At 44.3% G+C, this 22755-nt stretch overlaps 1 protein-coding gene across 1 annotated transcript; it reads right to left on the reverse strand.

Annotated features, from left to right (window-relative positions):
* Positions 1 to 1273: 1273 nt before the first annotated feature.
* Positions 1274 to 20837, reverse strand: nuak1b (NUAK family, SNF1-like kinase, 1b). The gene is made up of 7 exons (XM_080028220.1): positions 19993 to 20837; positions 14903 to 15023; positions 10545 to 10696; positions 9157 to 9222; positions 8928 to 9047; positions 6939 to 7071; positions 1274 to 5887 (listed from the first exon to the last, which is right to left on the reverse strand). Exons 1-7 carry the CDS (start codon positions 20275 to 20277, stop codon positions 4776 to 4778), a joined length of 1989 nt encoding a protein of 662 aa, XP_079884346.1. The 5' UTR covers positions 20278 to 20837; the 3' UTR covers positions 1274 to 4775.
* Between the last annotated feature and the right edge of the window lie 1918 nt (positions 20838 to 22755).

Raw genomic sequence — 22755 nt, forward strand, 5'->3', positions numbered from 1 at the left:
GGCCCATGGGGGGGACGCCCTACCAACTGAGCTAAGGGCGTCCCCTAAATCAATTATTATTAAAGACCTGGGAGGTTGGGAAGAACAGGGCCAAGTGAAAAGGGAGAAACAAAACCTTATCACATTTCTTTTGTTTTTTGCTGGCGTCTTTCTCAAAAGTCAGTCACTTCTTCTGTCCAATGGAGAAGCAGGAGGCTCCACTGTGAGTTTAACAGGGTTGTATTGTATGTGAGGAATGAAATAAAAATGTGTGCCTCTGATATCTTGGCAGAAATATGATGTGTGTGGAGCATTGTGAGCCTACAAATGTGACAGAGACCAAAATTGATTATCCTGCAGAAGTGATTAAAACCCCTCTATGGCTGTTTTCATTCTCGTTTCCACTGAGAAAAGGAATGGAATTCATTGTAACCGACAAGCTGCTTTGCTCTGTGAGGGACAATACTGCAAAAATGTTTACAGCCACCCTTCAAGCCTGCAGGCAATGACTTTTAAATACTTGAGGAAAAAAAGATTTTGGGTGGAGTGTCACTTTAACATCCATCAAGTTAATTTAAAGGCTCAGGCAAGAGTGGAAAATCTGGCTAATTTCAGTGCCCAGAACTGGCCAATTCTCATTGGTATTTCTGCTTTGGAAACGCTGGCTGCCTGCTTCAAAAACAGGCCACAAGAGCCTTAACAAATTCATTTAAACTAAGTAAAAATTATCTGTACTTTTTCAGTAAAGCATTTTGGCCCCTTTAAAAAGCTAAATCATTATGTCAGTGTTGAAGATACAAATAGAACACCCTTCTGCAATATGACCTTCTTTAAATGCACTAATGTAGGTTTTTGGGTCACAAAGTCCTAAAAAGGAAAATTAAATTAGGACGTCTCACCAACTTAAGTTTGAGTTACGCTTTTCCCTTCCAAGAAGGAGAGCGGTAATTCCCCTGGGACTATTTGTTTATGCGGTTCCACCACTGGATACAACCCAAAATAACTTTAAGATAATAAGGTTTAGCATATTCCCATTAGCAGCCCTTGTAGGTCAAGTCTGAACTCTGGAAAAACATGAAAGGGACAATAGTTTATGAGGAAGAAACAACAGTCCTGGAATATTGACCTATTTTGTGAATGGGATGGGAGACATTTATTCTTGTATGAATTTGGGCTTCTCCTTGTCCACTTCAAGGGAATGTCCTAATTACAGTTTGATGTGACCCAGTTGTTGAGCTTGTAGAGAACTATGTAAACTCAAATGACCACACGCAGCAATAAAACAAACACGGTAAACTTTCAAGATCCATTTATTTGAGTTGATACAGTACTACAGAGGCATTGTGATGAGTAGAAATACCACCCAAATGGATGAATTAAGACATTTCTGTTTACAGGATTTAGAGGAACTCTAATTGATTTGTTACTCTTACAAAATACACACTTGGCCACTGCCTTCACAATGAGATGATACCACTCTATTTTTGAACAAACACATTTTTTTTTGTGTTTGTGTGTGTGCAGTACGTCCTGACCGTCCAAAGCAGGCCAAAAGCATGAACAGGGAGTATTTTTGACAACAAATTAAATGGCTTGATCACCAATAAATACAAGTATAAAAAAAACATTGATAATAATTTTCATTATCAAAAAAATTAAAGTTCAAAAAAATAAAAAGATACCAAAGGCACACGACTTACTCCACCTTGGCAGTCCAGGATCACCAACAGATAAGACAAATAAAACCAAAAAAACTGTGGCTAAAGCCAACAATAGTAATGAGCCATAACAGAAAATAATACTTAAATAACATAATAATGCTAATTTATTATTATTGTCATAACAATATCCAGTCAAGTTTTCCTATGATTAGACTTTCTGCTAACTAACAGATATGCACCACTTATTTCCAGTTTGGCAGAGTTAATGTTTCATCATCAGATTCTTTCCATTGCTTTATTTCCTTTTTCTCCCAAAGGTTGTTCCAGCGTTTAGGACCTTCCCTGCTTTGGTAAGAGGTTGAAATGCAATTTTTAAAGGGTCAGCTGTTGATATATGCGTACATATTTTTGCATTTTGCCCCACTTTAATTAATTTATGAGAGTTTACCTTGATATCTGGAGGTTGTTAATGGGCCTCTCGTACACACAGGTGTATGACAACAGGGTAAAAACCAATTTCAGATCCGATTTGTCTGTTTCTAAGGGAGAAATTCTGACACTTCGAAGATGGAAGTATTTTCTGCCATAACATAAAGCAATATAAAAGTTTCTTATATTTTGGAAAATCAAAAACAGAAGCATAATAAAACAAAATACTAACATAGTATAATTTTCTCACTGTAAATCCAGTTGACAATAAAAATGCAATACAAAAAAAAGGCAATAAAATGCAATATAATACGCCGTCTTTAAAATCAGTACCCAGGACCTTTCCTTTCGCACGGGGAGAACCGCTGAAAACATTCAACATGTGATTCATTTCCTCAGGGTCCATCTACTGCATGGTTTTCCATCCACATCATTTGATATTTTGGATGATGTCAGTCACCCTTCTCCCACTTTATTTTTTTATTTTTTTACTGCTGTTAAAAAAAGAGTAACACACTTTCTAAGGCAATACCAGAACGCACAAGGCTCACAACCGACTGACCCTCAAGACAAGCTGTATCAACAGCCTCCGGCACCTCAAACAAAAGCCTCAAAAAAGAATAATAAAACAAAGCGTGAGGTAAAGCCAATGTAGGGATGATTTCATTCGCCAATGGGGATTCCCAAGTCAAAAAAAAAAATATCCAAAGGCCTCGTATTTAGTCCCTGACCCATCCATTCCTCTGAATCATGTCAAAACGTAATCACATCTTTGGTATTCAACAAAAAAAACTTTCCGTCTACTCTTTCTACACACTTTCTTTACTTTCACTATTCTACATTCTACAATTCCTTCGAAAAATAACCATCCAACTCCTCGACTTTTTCCTGCGTATACTGCGGGAGAGTCCTCTCTGATCTCGTCACGTTCCCATCCTTCACACTCTTTTTTCTTCTTCCTCTAACGCTATTAAATCTCTACGCCTCTGCCTCTCACTTACTGTCAAATGAAAACAATAGCTGGCTAATTGTGCTTGCTTGACATAATGGACTAGTATACACAGCTGGAGGGGCTGAGCACGCACTGCAGATCCCACCTGTGCTGACTCGGTCTGGGGCCTGATAGCGATCTCGAGCACCAACACGTCTCCAAGCCTTTTGTCTGAGGAATTTGCTGTGTCATCAGCCCCGGCTAAAACAAACCACCTTACTTGGCTCTTTTGAAGCGCTCCGGGGGGTGAAATATTAACTAGTCTGACAATGAAAACCAGCTTACGTTTCTTTGGTAAAATAATAAAAAAAAATCTCGAACTACAACAGCTTGTTTTATCAAAGTAGCCTTGAAAATGTGAAACAACCAAGGTTAAGAGAGCCAGGCACATTCCAGGACTGTGAGATGGTGTCTGCGCCATCTCCCTTGACTAAATGTCCCACTAGGTGAGCCCCTCCAGGCCTTTTGGTGCTGCCAGCAAATCTGGCCTCAACCAAGCCACTTAAAACTGCTGACAAACCCAACTTTAGGCTTAAGCACTAACAAATAACACATACCATAGAGGGGGGTCTTTTAAAGGCAGCCTGTGGAATCCTGGCATATCTGTGTGTGTATGATTCTAGGAACCGTGGGGTGAGGGGGGAGTTGGCTGCTTGATCTCAACTGTCTGAGATTGACCTCTGAACCCCCAAAACAAGTAAAGCTAGTCAGCTGTGCGCTAAAGGCCCTGGGTCTCTCCACATTCACAAACAACATAAAAAAATTAAAAATTAAATAAAAAGCACAACTGGTGACAGGTTGGCATGGCTTTTCCCTCGACTTTAAGGAAATGACATACATAATTGTTTATTATGAATCAAAAAAGGCACTTCCTACATATTCCCTAGTATCATACACATATATAGGACATACGCTTTTATGAAGGTATATTTTTTGCCTGCGTGTTTTACAAGCGCAGACATACTTATATATGCTGAGTATATATATATGTTTCTCATCACTGAGTTACGTTATTATATATGTCAGTTCCACACAAAGCGTTGGAGACAAAGGAGCTTTTACCACTCTTCCAGTAACAGCCGGCGCCAACCAGTTTTGCACTTAAAAACTAAAAGCTACGAAAATATCAATAAATAATCAGCAATGTCAGTTATTTTTGGAACAAGACCCTGGTTTGTTTGTTTCATCTCTTTTTTTTTAAAGGAAGTAAAGATCACAAAAGCATGTGCTCTGTGTGAGTTTTAAGGTGCTTTTGTAAACTCAAAATGGGTGGGGTACACAAGGAGAGCCAACCAGTCTCTGGTTGCTGCGTTTGTGATTCTAACTTGCCTTCTTGCTGAATATGTAAACATGTTGAACACAGCAAAGTCTATGGGCGGGCCAAGAGAGCAGACTGGGTGGCATTGTCTCGTGCCAGCTCCTTCTCTCTCTTGTTCACATAACCCCTAACTAAATTTCCTCTGGCCAGAGAAGTGCACCTTAGTGTGTACATCTGGGTGTGTACGTGTATGCGCAGACATATAATTCCCATCAAGATTTTAACCCAATTTGGAAAGAAGAAAAAAAAACTCCCCAAAAGGTGTATCCCAGTAACACACTGGTCGTTAACGCCACCCACATACATCTGTACACGCACGTACACACACACAGACGCACACACATTCACATTCAAGTTCAATTCCCTCTTGCTTGTTCTCTCTCTGCCACCCTGTCTGTTATTGGGTGAGGTTGCTGCTGATGTCCAGGGCTTGCTGGTACACCTGAGTCATGTCCTCCAGGTCCCCCAGCATAGAGAAGCTGCCATTGTCCCCCGGGGAGGAGCCTTTCATTCTGGAGCCGCGGCCGAACTTGGGCCCCTGGAGCGGCGGGGCTGCCTGGAAGCCCTTGAAGTTGGCCAGCTGCAGCAGGTTTTCGGCCGAGACGCAGGCCCTGATGTTTGGGCGGTGGAGGGGGGTGGAGGGGTGCCACTCTTGAGCCCCGCTGAGGGAGCTCGGAGACAGGGACAGGACGGAGCTGTCGTCCCCCACCATGCTGGAGGGTCGGCTCTGACTGCGAGACAGACCAGAGTCTGTTGACTGAGAAGGAGGAGGCTCGCCCAGGACTGCTGCTACCGCCGCCGCCGAGGGAGGCCCGCTGTAGGTGGAGTACTTGCCGTTTCGCTTCAGGATGCCCTTCCTCCCCATGGCTCTCTTGGGCGGGGAGGTGGCCAGCAGAGACATGCTGGCGCCCCCTAAGATCTCGGAGGACTCGCTGCGCTCTGGCGAGGAGTAGTACCCTGATTCCCGTTGTTGGTTGTTCTTCAAGATGCCTTTCTTGGGCAGTGATGGTACCATCTTGGCCGGCGAGCCTCCTCTCAGAGTGGCCTCCTCTTCCTCTGGCTCTGGACTGGAGGCCTCTTCCACCCCATCTGCTTGTAGAGACAGCGCTGCCTGGCCCGACTCCACCTCTTCCAGACTGGAAGCAGACTGTTGTTCCTCAGTGACCCTGGTCTTCAGGATCCCTTTAGGTCTCTTCAGACCGGGCTTGTCTTCTGCTCCACAGTGGGTCTGGCCCGCCTCAACGTTTTCCTTCTTGGACTTCTTGGGCCTCTGGCGCAGCAGCGAGGGCATGGCCAAAGCTTTGCCTCCAGAACCACGTGGCTCAGTGCGGTTCTGCCAGTCGATGAATCGGGCCAGCATGGGCGAGCTCCCGTGGTCGCGTTGGCTCTCGCAGTCACACACGCTGTTCTTCCAGCCCCAGTTCACCCACCAGTGGTTGGCTATGTCCTCCACTGTGGCCCGCCGATCGGGGTTCACCATCAGCATCCAGCGGATCAGCCCACGTGCATCTAGCAAAGGAAAGCAGAACAAAAACAATCCGTCAGCTTGTGTGTACTAAAAGCTCATGTACTTAATGCCACTATAAGCTATTACCGAGTACTGAATGGAAAATTTAAGTTTGAGTTTGACACTCTAATCACTACTTCAGGCTGTCTTTATTCAAATATGCTGGAGCTGGCCACGGTTGGTGAGAGGTTTAATTAAATAATGGAATAATTAGGGCTGTATGAAAACATTTTGTGGTTCAATTGTTTATGACATTCCACTTATTTTGTTTTTCTTCAAACATAAGTTGCACTTATTCAATTAAGAGGCTTTTAAAAATAACTACAGTGCTTTTATACGCTCACGAAAAGTATTAGTCACTAAATATTTTACATAATTATTCCAATGTTCAGTGTAAACCACAGTAATGCATCCTCAGTTAAAGAACACGAAAAACATGTGGCGGTGAAAAGATTCACAGCACGTGAGGGTCTTTTTCAGTTCACAGCACAATAATAATTAACAAAACTAAATAATTTTTTATTTTATTTATTAATTACTTTGAATGTTGCATTCCAGAGTCAACGATATAAGTGAGTTCCTGAATAAACATTACTTATGGTTAGTTAAATATGAATACGTTAAGAAAATGAATGTGTGGTTTGCAGCGTAGGTGCCATTATTGAGTGTCTTCATACTGTGTGGACAGAAGAGGGCATTGTGCGTCATATGTAATGGATTGTGCAGATTCTACATAATGTGTACACTTAGAACACTCTGATCCATGTTCCATTCAACAGTTTATGAACCAACGTGTCAAAGTCTTTAAAGTATTTCCTGGAATTCAATTTACACAAAGGAGTGAATCCTGTTTTTATAGACAGAAAGTCAAAAGGTCAAGGCTCTCAGTTTCTGCCAAATGGCGCACCTCACCGGCTCTATCTGCGCTCCAGATGAAGTACATTTGCCAAGTGCAGTTTATGATAAAGTTTTATAAAGGGAACTTGGATCAGGTGTTCTTTCCTAGCATGACAAAAACCCAGGACAACTGAAAAACAGAGGTTCCTGCCGTACCTGAGGACTGAGTGGGCTCTTTGTATTCGCCGTTGCTAATCTGGCGAATGAGGTTCTTGTGGTCTCCCCCATCGAATGGCATGGTCCCATAGACCAGGGTATACAGCAGCACCCCCAAAGCCCAGCTGTCCACCTGGTGAAAATAAACATATAAATATGGTCACAAACTAGTTCATTCAGTCATACGCAAAAACACACACTGCCAATCGCACAAGACACTGTACGGCGCATGAAAATAAATAAAAAAGTCGAGGTGTAATAGATCTGGTGTTATGCAATGGAAACGCAGTCTTCCAAGTCCTTGGTTTGATTTATGATTCATGGCATTAAAATGAATGTTGTGGAAGCTCAGCTATGTAAAACATCAGAGCAGCAACCTTGAGGTTCGCTCATGAGTTTACTTTGACTGATAAATAAGCACCATGATCGCTTTTCTTTTCACCGTAACGTCACATGAGAGAACATCTCTGTTAAAGAGCTTGTGACGCTGCAGTGCTTCTCCAATCCATCTTTCATAAAAAAACATGACAAATGCCCGTACTCTGGTGGGAAATGGCCTGTTTCCACACAGATAAACACACCCACCCCACCCCATCCCACTCCACACCCATCTCTCAAGCACTTTCTGACCACCAACCTAATCCAATGTGGCTTTCTAAGTAAGCGCAGTTACATAAGAAGACTTTGTGTCTGGGGCATGAGGAGATGCAGAGCCACGTGGGAAGTGGAGGGTAATGAGTCCGGCAGAGATGGCCAGTCGTGATATCCTGGACCATTGACTACTGGCTGGAGACTCCCTGTCATTCAGTTATCAGCAGATGACATGTTTGTGTGTGCTCTAGCGTCTGTGTGTGCGTCTGCCCATGTTGCCGTCTATACGTGGTCACCGATGCAGATCTGTGTGTGTGCGTGTGCGTGTGCGTGTGTGTGTGTGTGTGTGTGTGTGTGTGTGTGAGGGAAATGAGCTTTGTGTGCATTAGGGGAGGATGAGATGTCCTAACTGAGGAATGTGCTTCTGATGGCGGTATGGTCGGAGCCTTGAGACTATATAGTCTAGGAAAAGGAAATCAGATAGGGCCAGTTAAGGAGTTGGTGTACTTCCTCTAAGGATCTGGACCCACATCAGGAATGTTTCACTAGCCTGTTGCCATTGGTCCATTCCCAAAGGCGAGACATGGCACGCACTATTGTTGTGTTCTATTTTTGTGGCCTGTGTTTGCAGTAATTTGTGGCCTCACCCCAACCCGAGGTTCTGTAATTTTGATTGCGATCGGGGCTGCTGTAGTTTTTAGCACTCTGGAGTAAATTATAGTGAATTACGCTAAATTGAACGGTTGGACTTGAATAAATCTAAAAATGCAAGTTCCTCCTCTGTTGCTTTGTTTTATGTAACTGAAGCAATTTCAGTGAAAACGCCCTTCAGAATGAATGTGGAATTCCCAGATTAGTGGATTTGGGGAGACGGTTTCACTTTTTCTTTCACTAAAACCGCTTGACTTTGACCAGCGTCTTTTTCTTTAGTCTGCGGAGCTCATTCGGAGCCCATTAAGATGAAGAGAGAGTGAGCAAAAAACTATCCTCCAGTTCCTCACATCAAAGCACCCAGACATTGTAGGAAGGGGAGGACGAGAGAAGAGATGCAGACAATATGTGAGCTGGCCCACTGTGGAGGTTGCACTGAGAGACGGACTTCCCTTTTGACTGGAGACTCATAGTAATCCCATCAAAGAAACTGAAAATAAGGCCTCTCCACCTCTTTGTGTATGGCCTTTATGTGTTGATGATAATCACTAGTGAGATAATAATGATGAAAGCCATACAAAGCTGAGATATCTGGGAAGGTCACGCCACATTTGGTAGGACGACAATGAGGTTGATGGAAACATAAAAAAGGGGAATCGTGTACTGGAAATGAAGTTCACACACAAACAGCTGTGTATTTTTTAAAAGTCATTGTCAGTGTGTTTGGTTCAGCGGGCAGACCCTCACCTCTGGGCCACGGTACGGTCTCCCATTGACGATCTCTGGTGAAGCGTAGAGCGGGCTGCCACAGAAGGTTTGCAGCAGCTTGTCTTTATGGTGCAGGTTGGACAGCCCAAAGTCAGCAATCTGTGTAAACAAGGGGTACTCGTGAATTGCACATCATCGGCCATGTGATTGTTATTCCATCATACAAAGATCATTTGAGGTGAAGTCAAGATCAAGGGTTCAAACATACCTTAATATTACAGTTTTCATCCAGTAGCACGTTTTCCAGTTTCAGATCCCTGTGCACCACTCCATTCTGAGAGAGACAACAAGAAACAAAACAATATAATTGATTAAACCATCAACGTGTTAATCATGAGAGATCGATTCGATGGAAGAAAACGGGCCATTGTACTAAGAGATGATTTACTCCTACAAAGCTAGCTTGCGGTTCTCGGGGGAAATCAAGACAGCCTGTTGGTCTAGTACTCTTTAATTGGTCCTGTCCCCTCTGGGGTCTTTACGCAGACATCTGCTGCCAGCTTTCTTTGTAAAATCCACTCACATGTGTCACATAAACATGAGCCTGTAATTACCACCCTGTATGAATGATGTTCTTACAACATCTTGGGATAAACTTTGATTTTAATGCCTCGGTTTAAAAAGAAAAACCCCTGGAATTAACATGTGGTATACAGACAGACAGAACCCCAGCTCAGATGCGGAGGAGTGACTTCACACTATCAACGCCCTCCTTCTGCGTGGCCTCTCTCATTGGCTAGCGCTCGGCAGAGATAACAAGTTTGCACGAGCCTGATTGGTTAGATACAAGGAATAAATGGTAGCTTGTTTGTTTGTGTTGGTGACTCACATCAACCCCACCCCGCGGGAGGCTGCGAATGGTACTGATGACTCATCATTCAAGGCTGTCTGGGACTCTCCTATCTGAGGACCATGACATCATCCCTATCTCCAGCTGGGAGGAGGATGACACGCGGTGGGGAGAGCCAATCCAAAACAGCTCTGGGACCTTGGGGCTTTTTTTTTTTGATGGGAGTTGGTGAGGTGTGGTGGAACAGTGGGTTGAACATGGGTGTGTGTATCTGGAGCTTAAATCTCTAAGGGAAAAAGCTTTGGGGGGGTATCTGGGGACAGCCATCAGCGTGTCGGCAGATGAGGACAGAATGAATGCAGGGATTGTTTGGTGCACTGTAATCGGAGCGTAAGCTTTAGAATTAAAACTGGCCTGCTCTCCATCTTCCCCTCAGAAACAGATGACTCCGTAACGCAACGGCGGCGCCAAGAAAAGCATACTGAGCAGGGGCCTGCGAATTAACAGGCTATATGGCTGACTATGGAGGTGCATGGTTAATGTTACAATAGACGGGCTGTGGCCTGGAAAAAACAAAGTATGTGTGTGTGTGTGTGTGTGTGTGTGTGTGTGTGTGTGTGTGTGTGTGTGTGTGTGTGTGTGTGTGTGTGTGTGTGTGTGTGTGTGTGTGTGTGTGTGTGTGTGTGTGTGTGTGTGTGTGTGTGTGTGTGTGAGTGAGAGGCAAAGAGAGATTTGAGGTGACCGAGAAATTGAATGTTCTTTTTTCCCCCCTCAATGTACTAGCAAAGGCATGTGTTTTCTCTCACCTTGTGGCAATGGTGCACGGCGGAGACTATCTGCCTGAAGAAGTGGCGCGTCTCCCGTTCGCTCAGGCGCCGGCGCTCGCTGATGTAGTCGTACAGCTCGCCCTTGCTGGCATACTCCATCACGATCACGATCTTGTCCTTGTTCTCAAAAACTGTCATATGATAAGAAAAAACACATTGGATTCCATTAATAAAATACAGTACATATAAATACATTGGGGGAGGGGGCACAATTTATAAAGTCATTCCAGGTTCATTCAATCATGTTAAAATCCCAAAAAGACAATGTTATGTAAAAGAAAAAGCAGAGTAAACCGGTTCACCCCCCCCACCCTTATTAGATTTTAAACTGGAATCCAAATTTCAGTGGAGCATATTACATACTCTACACTTCTTTCTTTCAGGGTTACATCACCCAAACCCCACCTCATGTGTCAGGCTCCTACACAGCACTGCAGGGAGGGACCGTTAACACAATCAAACCCACCCCTGTGAGACATCAGAGCACGTGGAGAGCAAGTGGAAAACAGAGGGAAAGCAGGTGCCAAATTATCAAAGAGGGGAAGAGTTCGCTTTGCAGACAAGAGGGCAGGCACACTGCCGTGTCAAACGGTGCCCTTGACACATAGCACTTCAACTTCACATCGTGTCAACACGTTTACCAACACACTCCCACATTCTTAACCACCATACGGAGTGTCCATCTGATAAATATCACAAACACTGTAGCTGTTTATTGTGCCGACACAGTGCAACATCCCTTTCTCAAAGCAGATTAGGGCTCATAGTACTCACTAAGGCATGTATTACTCAGTAATTCATGACCCAACACTAGTATTTCACTTTAATTGAAGAAAATCACCAATCGTACATTTCCTGTCATGTGTTCCTCTGTGAGAATTACAATGGAGGCCAACTAATAATAGAATAACAATTTTTTTTCCATCTACACTTGTATATCTAACGGGCATGCAATTTTTATCTGACCAAACCCTTCAGGAATAAGGATAAGAAACAAAGGTGGATAAGTTATCTTCATACTGACAAGATTAAAATTCTTTTTTTGTTGTCGACATAACTCACAGTATCCCTTCAATCCAAACAGAGACTTTTTTACACATCTGGTGACTGGCGTGAGTAATGTTACTACAGTTGAATTACCCTTACGCATGCATGACTATCCAACTGCAGTCACCAAACATATAATTCTGTGTCAGTATTTAGCCTTCTGGTGTATAATTTCAACTTGGCAACATACTTCTCTCCCAGCTCATTGGCATGGAGGGAATGAAAAATGGTTAGGCAGAGAGAGAGAGAGAGAGAGAGAGAGAGAGAGAGAGAGAGAGAGAGAGAGAGAGAGAGAGAGAGAGAGAGAGAGAGACTGAGAGAGAGACTGAGAGAGAGAGAGACTGAGGAGATGACAACAACACAGTCGGCCATGTTGCTTGGTATTGTGTGGGTGGATTTTCCCACACAGCGGGGTCACAGGGGGTGAGGGCCTCTGCTTTCTGCACCCCTGAGTGAGCACCTTCAGAGCTTGTCACACCACTTTCCTCACCGCCCCTCTCAAGGTCCTTTTTTAAAAGACATAATCCTCTACAAAAACACAGAGCTAGTGAGTGTGATGGTAATGCTCCCTGATCGCAACTGTCTGGCTGTAAGGGGAAAGGAACAGACGGGGTTGGGGAGTGGGGGGGGGGGGGGGGGGGGGGTGGGGGGTAAGCCCAAGCATAGATCTAACCCTCTGATTGGCTGGCCAGAGAGGTGACCTGGGGTGACAATCACAGTGATCCGTGGTGGGGTTTGTGCTTAAAAAGCCAATTGTCAGCTTGCACACCCATTTACCTTTGACCCCATGGTTGGTGAAGTAATTACCTGGCTTACATAACTTGGGTTTGTTACAGCCCATTGGGTGCGCCAGCCTCGCTGTCACTCACCAGTCTTTTGTTCACAGATCAGGTCCTCGCATCTGACCAATTAGCACCTATTGTCCTATTGCCTATGGACTGATGAAAGACCCGTGTGGCAAGCATGCAAAATGCACTCAAATCAGAAGACTTTTAAAAAAAAAGGGTAAAACAGAAGACTGGTTGAGATGTAGAATATAAGCACTGAAAGCAGTTTTTTTTAATGCTGTTTGCCTTCAGCTGGTTATTTCTTATTTCTACACTGATCTTGTTTACTAAACTGAGCCATAACAAAAGTTCCTTGGAGTTGCTGATCTAGGCTTATGTCACCCTTGGAAAATGCAGTGTAATGAATACAATAGAAATCTCTTCAGTCTCAGCTGAGTCAATTATATTATGTCTCCTCCCTTTTTCCATTTTCCCCTCATAGAGGAATGGTTTGACATTCTTTTGGGAAATACACTTTAACACACTTGCTTTTTTGCTGTGTGTTTAGATGAGAAGAGCGATAACACTCTCATATCAGTGCGGTAAATATGACACTAGAGCCAGGCCAGCAGAAAAGCATTTCTTGGCAGAAAGCGTTTATAAAAAAAATTAAAAAAAGAAAAAATAAGGAAAGTACCATAGTTTGGCTTAACCAAGCAGCTGTTGGCTGAAGTGTGAAACTATTCCTTACAGTTGTGTGTCAGTTGTCAGGCTTAGCTTCAATGTGCCAGTCACTAGATACATGAATTATCAACATTTTAGTCGGATGTGTCAATTTTTTCATTCACAGCATTCTTCGTTGTCACTATTTGCTTTTTAAAAGAGGGGCACTGGAGATACTTGGTGATGCCTGAGGAATCGAGAAGGAAAATCCACTTTTTAAATGCCCCGCAAAGCATGCTGATGGATGCAGAATGTGAGGGAGTGGAACAAATCAATCTTCACACACACATCTGGTTCAGCTTTGCTTCACACAAGGCAGTTAGCAGGGGCTGTTGAAGAGGGTGTTGCCGGATACACAAATCCCGGGGCCTCCTATATATCTCTAAAGCAAGGCTGGGCAGAGGCCAGGCCACAACAGTAAACGCTAGGTTTGAGAAGAAAGAGCGAGGGCAATGAGTCTGGTCGAGTGCGCTGCTTATAAAAGAAAAGCAGCCCACATAGGAACACCACACAACTTTCCTCAGAGTTAATAAAGCTGGGTGTTCGTTTAATCATTCCCCAACAAAACACTTAAACCGTGGCCACTTCAGCCCTCCAGCTGACTACTGGCACGTTCCCATGACAAATAGTGGTGTTTGTCACACATTCACTTTGCTGATAACGACCTGGGGACTTTGAAACTGAACAAAGGACAGCGGGTAAGCCAGTTTGGGCAGTGGCACACAACTGGCTGCCATTGTGCCAGGGCAGCTATCCTGAAAGGGGCATTGAAACGGTTGCCTTGTTGACACAGGCGTAAAAAAATAAGTCACGAGTCACAAATCATATGAAACCGACACACACTGCAGCGCCTTGTGACCTTAACTGCTTGCTCATATAGGCCCAGACAGAGACTATTATGAGGGGCGATTAATTGCAACTAATATGTCATAAGAATTCAATGGGAATTGTTCAGCCTTTCCACTTGCCCTTAATTCTTATCTAGGTTTTCTTCCGGTGAAGCTAAGGTCATTCAAAATGTCTTATATAAAAAGAGGAGATTCCACTGAGGAAATATGCGAGCCGCTTAAGACTGGCTGACTCGAAGGCTTTGATATTTAGAGAGTTGCTTCCTGGAGTAGATATATGTTGATGTTGCTTCAGGGAAGGCTTAAGGCCTTTCCTCCCTCTGCATAGCGCTGGACCGGGTGCAGGCCTGGGTGACTGGGGTCAATCCAGTGTCTCCATTGCTGCACACACACAGACAGGCTCACACAAATATACAAAGACATACGCGCACACACACACACACACACACACACACTTAGAAGAGCACAGTCTGGTTCCCAGCTGCAGTTGTCCCTAAATATCAGCAGATGTCTGGCCTTGAGATCAAGACCAGAGAAGACAAGAGATGAGACCTCTCAGATGTGGGAGAGGCAATCCCTTAGAATACCACCACTCGTACACACACACACACACACACACACACACACACACACACGCGCGTGCACGCGCACACACACATACTCTGAGAGATCCAGACGCACACCGTCAAAGCCATCCAGACGTCTTTCTGGCCCAGGCAGCTAGACAGAGCGGAGAGGATGAATAACATCCCAGAGCTGTAGTCCAGGTCTTATTATGACATCTGCATGTCATAACATGACAATCCTGCAGCCTGGCATCAAGTGCTGAATGAGCTGAGGCACATTTTGGACATGTGTGCTTTTTGTTTACGTGTGCCCGAGTCAAACGAGCGTGTGCGATTTTGCTTGTGTGTGTTTGTGCACGTTTTGGTGACATGCAGCAGAGCCTCACCTTCATATATTGAAATGATGTGTGGGTGGCGGAGGGATGACATGATCTCAATCTCTCGGCGGATGTGAACCATGTCCTGCTCGTCCTTGATCTTCTCCTTCCGAATCGACTTGATGGCCACCTGGAGGCAGAGGACATGAAGACGCTTTGATTATCGCATGATCATAACATTTGGATTTCAAAGTAATACATGGCGTGAGTGCATCATCACGTGTAACAGTTTAAAATACATTTTCTCTTTTGTGTCACTTAAACTGATTGCATATGTGATGTGTTGATTGAATCTGGAAAGGGAAATGAAAGTAAAAAAAAAAACAGGATCAAAGGACGACACGTTCATTATCTTATCAGTGGACTTTAAAACGTGCATGGCTCTCGCAGGGTACATGCTCTACACCATGTGATGTCTTGTCTGTCTCAGTACAAACATGTGAGTCCAACTCTGGCTAAAACACTCTCCCTGTGTGCTTCAACCTCGTTTACCTCTCCTCTCAGGGGCAAAACAACCTTTGACCTCATCACCAGGCCTTGCTGTCATGCCAGCAAGATGAGTAAAAAAGTATAAGGAGTCATATAAGCCTCGCACTGTGTAATTTACTGTTATTGAGTAAATTCCATTTAAGTGGTGAAACGTAGGATATCCAGCGCACAGAAGCTGCCATGCTCATAATGACAAGGCTGATGTTTAGGTAATGTTCAGAATTTGATTAAGTGTGTTAGCTGAGGTGCTATCATATGCTCATTAGCACTAAAGACAAAGTGCTGTTGATGCTGATAGGAATGCCAATAGTTTTGCAGGTATTCCGTCATTAAACAAAGTGTTGCATGTTGGCCTGATGATGGCGACAGAGTAAGAGTGGGAAAAAAAGGTCTGTAGTTAATTTAATTGCGATCCATCCAATTGCTTTTGAAATATTTCAGTCTGCGCCAAACTGAATGACTGACCATTGCTATCCATATACAGTACAGCCAAAGAGGAACATGAGTATCATGAAAAAGAGGTAAGCAAAGGTGTTCATGGTAGGATGGTGGTGGTGGGGGGGGGGGCATGGAGGTCAGAGCGCTCCTCTATAAATCAGATGTCGTTATTAAAACTTCACTGCTGTTTCCATCCCCATCAAAAAGTCCTTGAGAGGACATTAAATCACTACCCGGGCTCTTATTTTTAGACATTCTGATTAACAGCTAATGGCCTCTGCTGTAGAAATAGCCTGAAAAGCTGGGGCCTGCTGGGAGTTTTATGGCAGAACCATGAGAAATAGCAGAGGTTGAGGAAGTGAATCAGCCTTGCCAATGAGCCTGTTACCACCAGTCAACAACTGCACTTGATTTGGTGATTTTTCACTGTCATGACAAATGCCACCGGGGTAAAGAGTCAGCCACAACTGGATGCATCCGATCCTCCAGCCTTGCACCCCTTAAATGAGAGGTTAGCGGCTTTCTCCAAATAAACCCAATCGAGAGCAGACAGTCATTTCACTGTAATTGCAGCCTAAACATTCCGGATCGAGTCCTGGGTTTTGCTTTGATCAGGCCTGGATAGAGTTGGTCCGCTCTGAATTCTGTTAGTTTAAACTTTTGTCCTCTCCTTGCTAAGCGGTAGTGTTCCGAGGAGCCCAGCTTTATTCCATGCAGCGGAAACCACAGGCAGTAGCAAGTGCCAAGCTAATTACCGTGTACATCAATAAAAAATAAACGCAAACCGGAATTGTTCTCTTCCAGAGCACGCCTTGATTGCACACAGAATTTAAAGAAATTATACCATAATAAACACGGTGGGGTCCGGGGGGGGAGGGGGGGGGGGGTCCACACATGCTGTGCACACAATGGATAAGAGTTGTTTGTATCCTAAACACTGATGTTTTCCTTTGCCTCATCCGATTCACCAACACTTTATCACTGATCCCCAAAACGCAAATAACATTTTGGTGTTTAGCAAGTGAGGCAGAACGTTGAGTCACCTTTCCTGGGTTTTAATGTAGGAACTAATTCAGGAATTCATTAATTTGGAGGAACGACCGAGGAAGGACCAACAAAAAGCAACACGTGAACTTTCTCTGTATTTGGCTGGCTGTAGCCTAAAACCAAACCAAAATTGTCTTTTTCTCCTACCAGGGGTAGCAATTAATCTTTAACAGCCATGATCACAATTCCACACTGTGTGCTAACTCAGGGAGTTTAGCCAGCTCTCCCACATTGGGGCTTGATACACAGCCAGGTATCTCTATGTGTATCTCTCTCCTCATGTTCCCCTGCCCTGACCCCGATGTGGATCATTAAACAGGACTGCAGATCAGCCACTTGCCAGCTGGCCCGGGCCGGCTGACAACAGCTACGCTTGTCCTTAAGTGGATCCCTATTACTGTCACTCACGGTAAACAGGCGCTGCACCATTGCCCACGCCGGCCCCTGCCAGGTATGGGGCCAGTCTCGTCTGTGCCCCCTCCCTCACCCCCTCAGCCCCACCCAAGAGCTTGTTTGAAGTGAAAGTCCATGTCGTGCTTCACTGGAGCCTGACATCTTCCCTGCGCTTTCTCAGGCCATTAAAATAGATGAAGTATTCATCACAAGCTCACCCTTTTCCCTGCCTTTTCTAAAGATCATGATCATCCATTGTGTAGTGTGTGTGTGTGTGTGTGTGTGTGTGTGTTTGTGTGTGTGTGTGTCTGCGTCAGAGTTAAGGGTTTAGGGGGGTCAAGAGAAAGTGAGTGGGAGGAAGAGGCCCGTCGCTCTTTTCTAGAGAACTATAGTCTCAAACACAGACAGGAATCATACTACCTCATCAATGACACCACATATAGCCGAGGAATGTCAGTGTTTTCCCCTCTCGCGTACCTCTCTCCAGTGAATCCATTGTTGGCCAATGATGTAATCTGGTGCTTTAAACTCAAATTAATATGACTCTCTAACCCCTTTAACTGAGGCTGTCCCTCTGCTTGTTATGGTGGTGGTGGTGGGCTTCCCTGTGTCTCTGTGCTAAACTGCCCCGTCCCCCCTCCCAGTCTGTGATGGATCCCCTCGTACAGGATATTAACCTTCCCCTCCAATCTCATTTCCTGCTGTGGATGGCCTTTCATGTGTCACTACCCATTCTAGGCCCTGCTGTCACCGCAACCTTTTCACTATAGTTATCTCTACATGGCACACACTGCATTAAGACACACACAGTCTCTCTCTGTATACCCGTACAAAGTATACGGGTATGAAACACATCTTACGAAGGCATGCACAATGACATGCGCTCGTGCATGCATCTCCCCACTATGATCTCTACGATCACATTGCACTTCATTTAATGTTTGGGGTTTCCACTGAGCTGCCAAGCAGTACGACATATGGCGTCGCAGATTAAAGCAGACAGTCACTCTGTTCCACTTTCGCTGACACACTGAATATGCCCGCATCTAATCAATCTTCCTCGAGTGCCTTCAGTTCATTCCACACATGTGCACACACACAACTTCCTCAGTCTGTCTCCTCACTCACTCACTCACTCAGCTCTCTCTCTCTCTTCTGCTCTTCTCATTGGGATTTTGTGAAGGGAGCCGGGCCAAAAAGGTACAGGGAGTCGAGGTGATTGCATAACAGTCTCTTCACCACACTGCAGTATCTGTCATATGGACACCAGGGACTAGCTTTGAGTCAGAGGTCACGTAAACTCCAGCAAACGCAGTGGCAGACACACGTGGCCCGGGAGGTGGCTCTGAGGCGGTCATGCTCTGTCTGTTTTTCTGCGTGTACTCCTTCTGCATGAGGTGTTGACTCTCAGAGGACTTCCATAAGATACAAACTCCCATCACAGTGGTGCAAGGAAGTCCTAGACTTGTGCTATACACAATGCTATTTTAAGTCTGAGTGCTATGCTATGGCTATAGCAACAGATTACATGAGAATGGAAGGCGTTAGGCCACTGAGTTTTGATTTGTTGTTTACGTCTAGGCCTATATTTTGATTTTGCCTAGGAGATGGAATTTTTCTATACATCAGTCACAGGAAGGTATAGTTTATTTCATGGTTTTAGTAACCTTACAAATTCAAACAAGTGTACAACTTGTGTGAAATATTGTTACTCCCTTCAAAACAAGTCTTCAGTGAATCATCTAAAGCCAACTAGTCGAGCCAACTTGAGTAATCTTGGGGAGACAGTATATCAAACTCGCCCATATTAAAGTAAGATGTGCGCATTGTGCAATTTCACAATGCTAGTGAAAGTCAAATAATTCACGTTAAGGATGCTGCCATGGTAACAGTGAATGAGAAAACACACTAAAGAAAGGACAAGGAGCCAAGTGGGACAGGCAGAGGGAAAATAAGGCCTACCAGAGGGGTTTATGGTTCCCTATCAAACATGCATTTGCCAGGAGCTATGAAAGCCTTAGGGGACTTTGTTGACCTGTACTAAATTTCCCCCTGGCATTCTCAGTGCACGGAAAGTTCTTCATGTCCTGCCAGACTGGGCTCAGGGGGTCAAATTTTGCCACACGTGGAAATATTTGGAGGGATGTGCTGGTCTGCAAGGACACACCAGCAGATGGTGGGTTTACTATGGCAAAATAAACAACCAGTAACTTTAAAAAATAAAAATAAAGAAAGAGAAAGTGGTGGACTCACCCATGAAAACACACTCACACCCACACAATAAACAAAAGCAAAACCAAAAGGATGCAGGCCATGACTAAAACACTTAAACCACTGAGCAGAAAAATGTGAGTGGGCTCTAGAGGAGTATCTCTTGGGGACTGTCAGTTGTTTTCCATGATGCTTTACTGGGGTCACTAAAGTCACATCAGTCAGTAGCAGGATTTTCACTGCAGCATCCGGTCGTGAGGCCCAACATACAAGGCGTGTGCAGCCACAGCTCACTGGCCCCATGGGCCCTTTGGAGCATAAGGGGGGGATTCCCAGTGGAAGGACTATGCACACGCCTCTGACAGCAGCAAAGCACTTATTATAGGGTTAGAGCAACGTTGTTTGGAGTGGCTGCTATTAAGGACCTTACAAAAGTATGCATGCACAACAAGCGTCTGGAGCCACTGAAAGCATCTCGACAGATGTTAACAGCTGTTCAGCGCGTCACTGAAGTGGCTCACCTCTCGGCCGGAGTGGCGCTCAATGGCCTTCTTGACTTTGCCATAGGTGCCTCTTCCCAGCGTCTCCAGCAGCTCATAGCGGTGTTTCAGGTTGTGCTTGTGGTGGTGTTTCTTCACGCCCGAGTTCCTCCGTCCATCGCTGCTCGTCGGGCTCCCTTCGGGCGAGATGCCGGCGAGTAGGGGAGGGGAGAGGTCACCCCCCGCCGGTTTGCCCGTAGAGGTTTTGCCTTTCTGGGCTTCGGGACGGGCTGCCCCCCGGTGGGGCGATAAATAAGCGGTTTCCATCTCACTATAGGGAAGTGTTGAAATCGACCTTCCCACTGTTAAATATTTCAAACTAACTACCTACCTAAAATAAAATTGATAATAGGCTATAATACTTATAGGTCTAATAATAGTAGCCTAATAATAAATAAATAAATTACAAGGAATAACAGGTAACCTACTACTCATATCATTACATGTGGAAACTAACATTTCCAGATTGTCTCCATTGATCTATTGGCTTTAATCAAAGTGAAACAGAGATGCCTCCTCTTACCTATTCATCTTATTATCGCTATATAATCAAATCTACTACGGATTAAGCACAACAAGTCTTTAGGACATTATCGGTCTATAATTGCCTGATAGGCCTACATATCACTGTATTTAAAAAAAAGAATAATAATTCTAGTGCCAATTCTGTAATAAAATATATGTTGTCAGATTTCGACAGCAGGCAGCATGCCGAAAGCTGAACACGCTTTCGATTTAAAGATGATATATTATTGGCTATTATGTGTGCGCAAGCTCTATCCCCCCCCCCAAAAAAAAAAAAAAAAAAAAGACTAAATAAAATTGATCTAATCTCCTCACTCCTCAATTGACTGGCATGCTCTATCTGTGGCTATCTGTGGCTCGTTCACGTCATCTGTCGTCGTACACGCTGCCAACATCACCGACTCACGTCTAAAAGGCGAGAAAGCTGCGACGAAACCGGCGTTTAGGATGAAGATGACCCTCATTTTGTCCACGGCCCAGGTATACGGCTCCTCATTCATCTGGACTCTGTCTATTGTGCGGCTGCATGCTCCATGCAGTGGTCGACGGCGGTAGAGGTGCGCTGTGATCGGACACTATCTCAAGCTGAGACGTTTTGGATATTGCCATGGTCGTTTTGCTGCTCCCCTTCTTCTTGTTCTTCGACTTCGTATGCCCTTCTGCTCGTTTCTGCCCTTTCTCTCTCTCTATACTCAACGTGAGACGCTGTGAATAAGGGACTGCGAGAGGAGCCGAGACAGGAGGCGGAGTTTACGCAGCTATACCTCCTCCTCCCTTCCTTCCTTCACTGACTTTTCTCTCCCCTTCTCTCTTTGTGCTCTCTTCCCCAGTTCTCATCTCTAATATGAATGCTGTGTCTGCTGAACAGGGGCGTTGTTGGGAACAGGAGGAGACACCCTCCCCCCCTGTCATCCATATTTCGCATAATGCATTGTTAGTCACTGATCACAATGACACACCTCTTCATCACTGATTAGCCTATAGGCTGTGATTGGCTACTTTTACTTTACCTCTGCATTTCCATCATCTGCTTCTTTGCACATTATGCTCCACTACTACAAATGGATACATTGTACTTTCCATGCCAGACACATTTATAGCCTACAACATTTTTTGATTAGCCTAATTTGAACATTCAGATTGATATACAGGCAACACAATTAAAACAAGATTCTATGTTTTCATTCCCATTGGATTTTCCAATTTGCTAGTATATACTTGATAGTTAATTGATAGATTTTCCTGTTTTATAGTTAAACACACAGACACTCGCACGCACGCACGCGCACACACACACACACACACACACACACACACACACACACACACACACACACACACACACACACACACACTTTACAATTAACATCAGACCTACCACACTTGTTTCACTTTCTGGCCCAGATGAGAAGACAATAGGCTACTGCTCCCATGTCTGTCCAGTGATTAATTAAGCTTCAGTCACCAGCTAGTTAGCTTAGCATAAAGACTGGAAACAGGGAAATGCTGTATCTTGGCATGGACTTTTGTGGTTGCTGTGAGATTGCGAGGGAACCAGCCAAGAAATTGTGTATTTCCCAAAATGTTGAGCTATTCTTTAAATTGATAGCAGGTGCTGGGTAGAGGTGCACTGAAATACAAATAAATACCCATGCACACACTGCTTATTTTCTTGCCATATATGTACAGTAGACACGATAGTCAAAGGTTCTACCAAAGATGGTCTTTGTCGATTAAAATATGAGACGTGTGAGCAAACCTGTACATATTAACAACTTCTGATTAAATATCACACCATCATGGTTGACCAATTAACTTTATTGCATTGTTCAATGTATACGACAAAAAGCTCACAGGCAAAATATTCGGCTTTCAATGACCCGTGTCTATTTCTGTAAACAATTTCAAAGCCTATATTTTTTGGGAAAATCAAGTTCCAGTTTGTTTATTTATCATATGCACAATGAATACAGGCAAAACCATTGGCAATGACATTCTTAAATCTCCAGCTCCCTCCCACATTGCAACATAATGAAAAAGAAGAGAATGTATTAGAAAGAGCACACAAGAGAAAAGAAGAAGAAAAAAAGTTCAATTCTGGATCAAGATGCAGATCCAAAAAAAGTGAACAATTTTATCATCAAAACAACAGAAAGATTGTGCAACCTCAGTGGAGGTATGTGCTCTCTTACAGCTCTATTTTAAAACATAGGGCACTTA

This window comes from Ammodytes marinus, assembly GCF_949987685.1.
Source record: "Ammodytes marinus genome assembly, chromosome: 5".
NCBI lineage: Eukaryota > Metazoa > Chordata > Actinopteri > Uranoscopiformes > Ammodytidae > Ammodytes > Ammodytes marinus.

Coding starts and splice junctions, on each gene's coding strand:
- nuak1b (XM_080028220.1), bottom strand. CDS start 20,277: ATGGAAACCGCTTATTTATCGCCCCACCGGGGGGCAGCCCGTCCCGAA. Junction 10,697..14,902: donor CATCATTTCAATATATGAAG/GTGAGGCTCTGC, acceptor ATCATATGACAG/TTTTTGAGAACAAGGACAAG. Junction 5,888..6,938: donor AGAGCCCACTCAGTCCTCAG/GTACGGCAGGAA, acceptor TTCCTTTGCTAG/ATGCACGTGGGCTGATCCGC.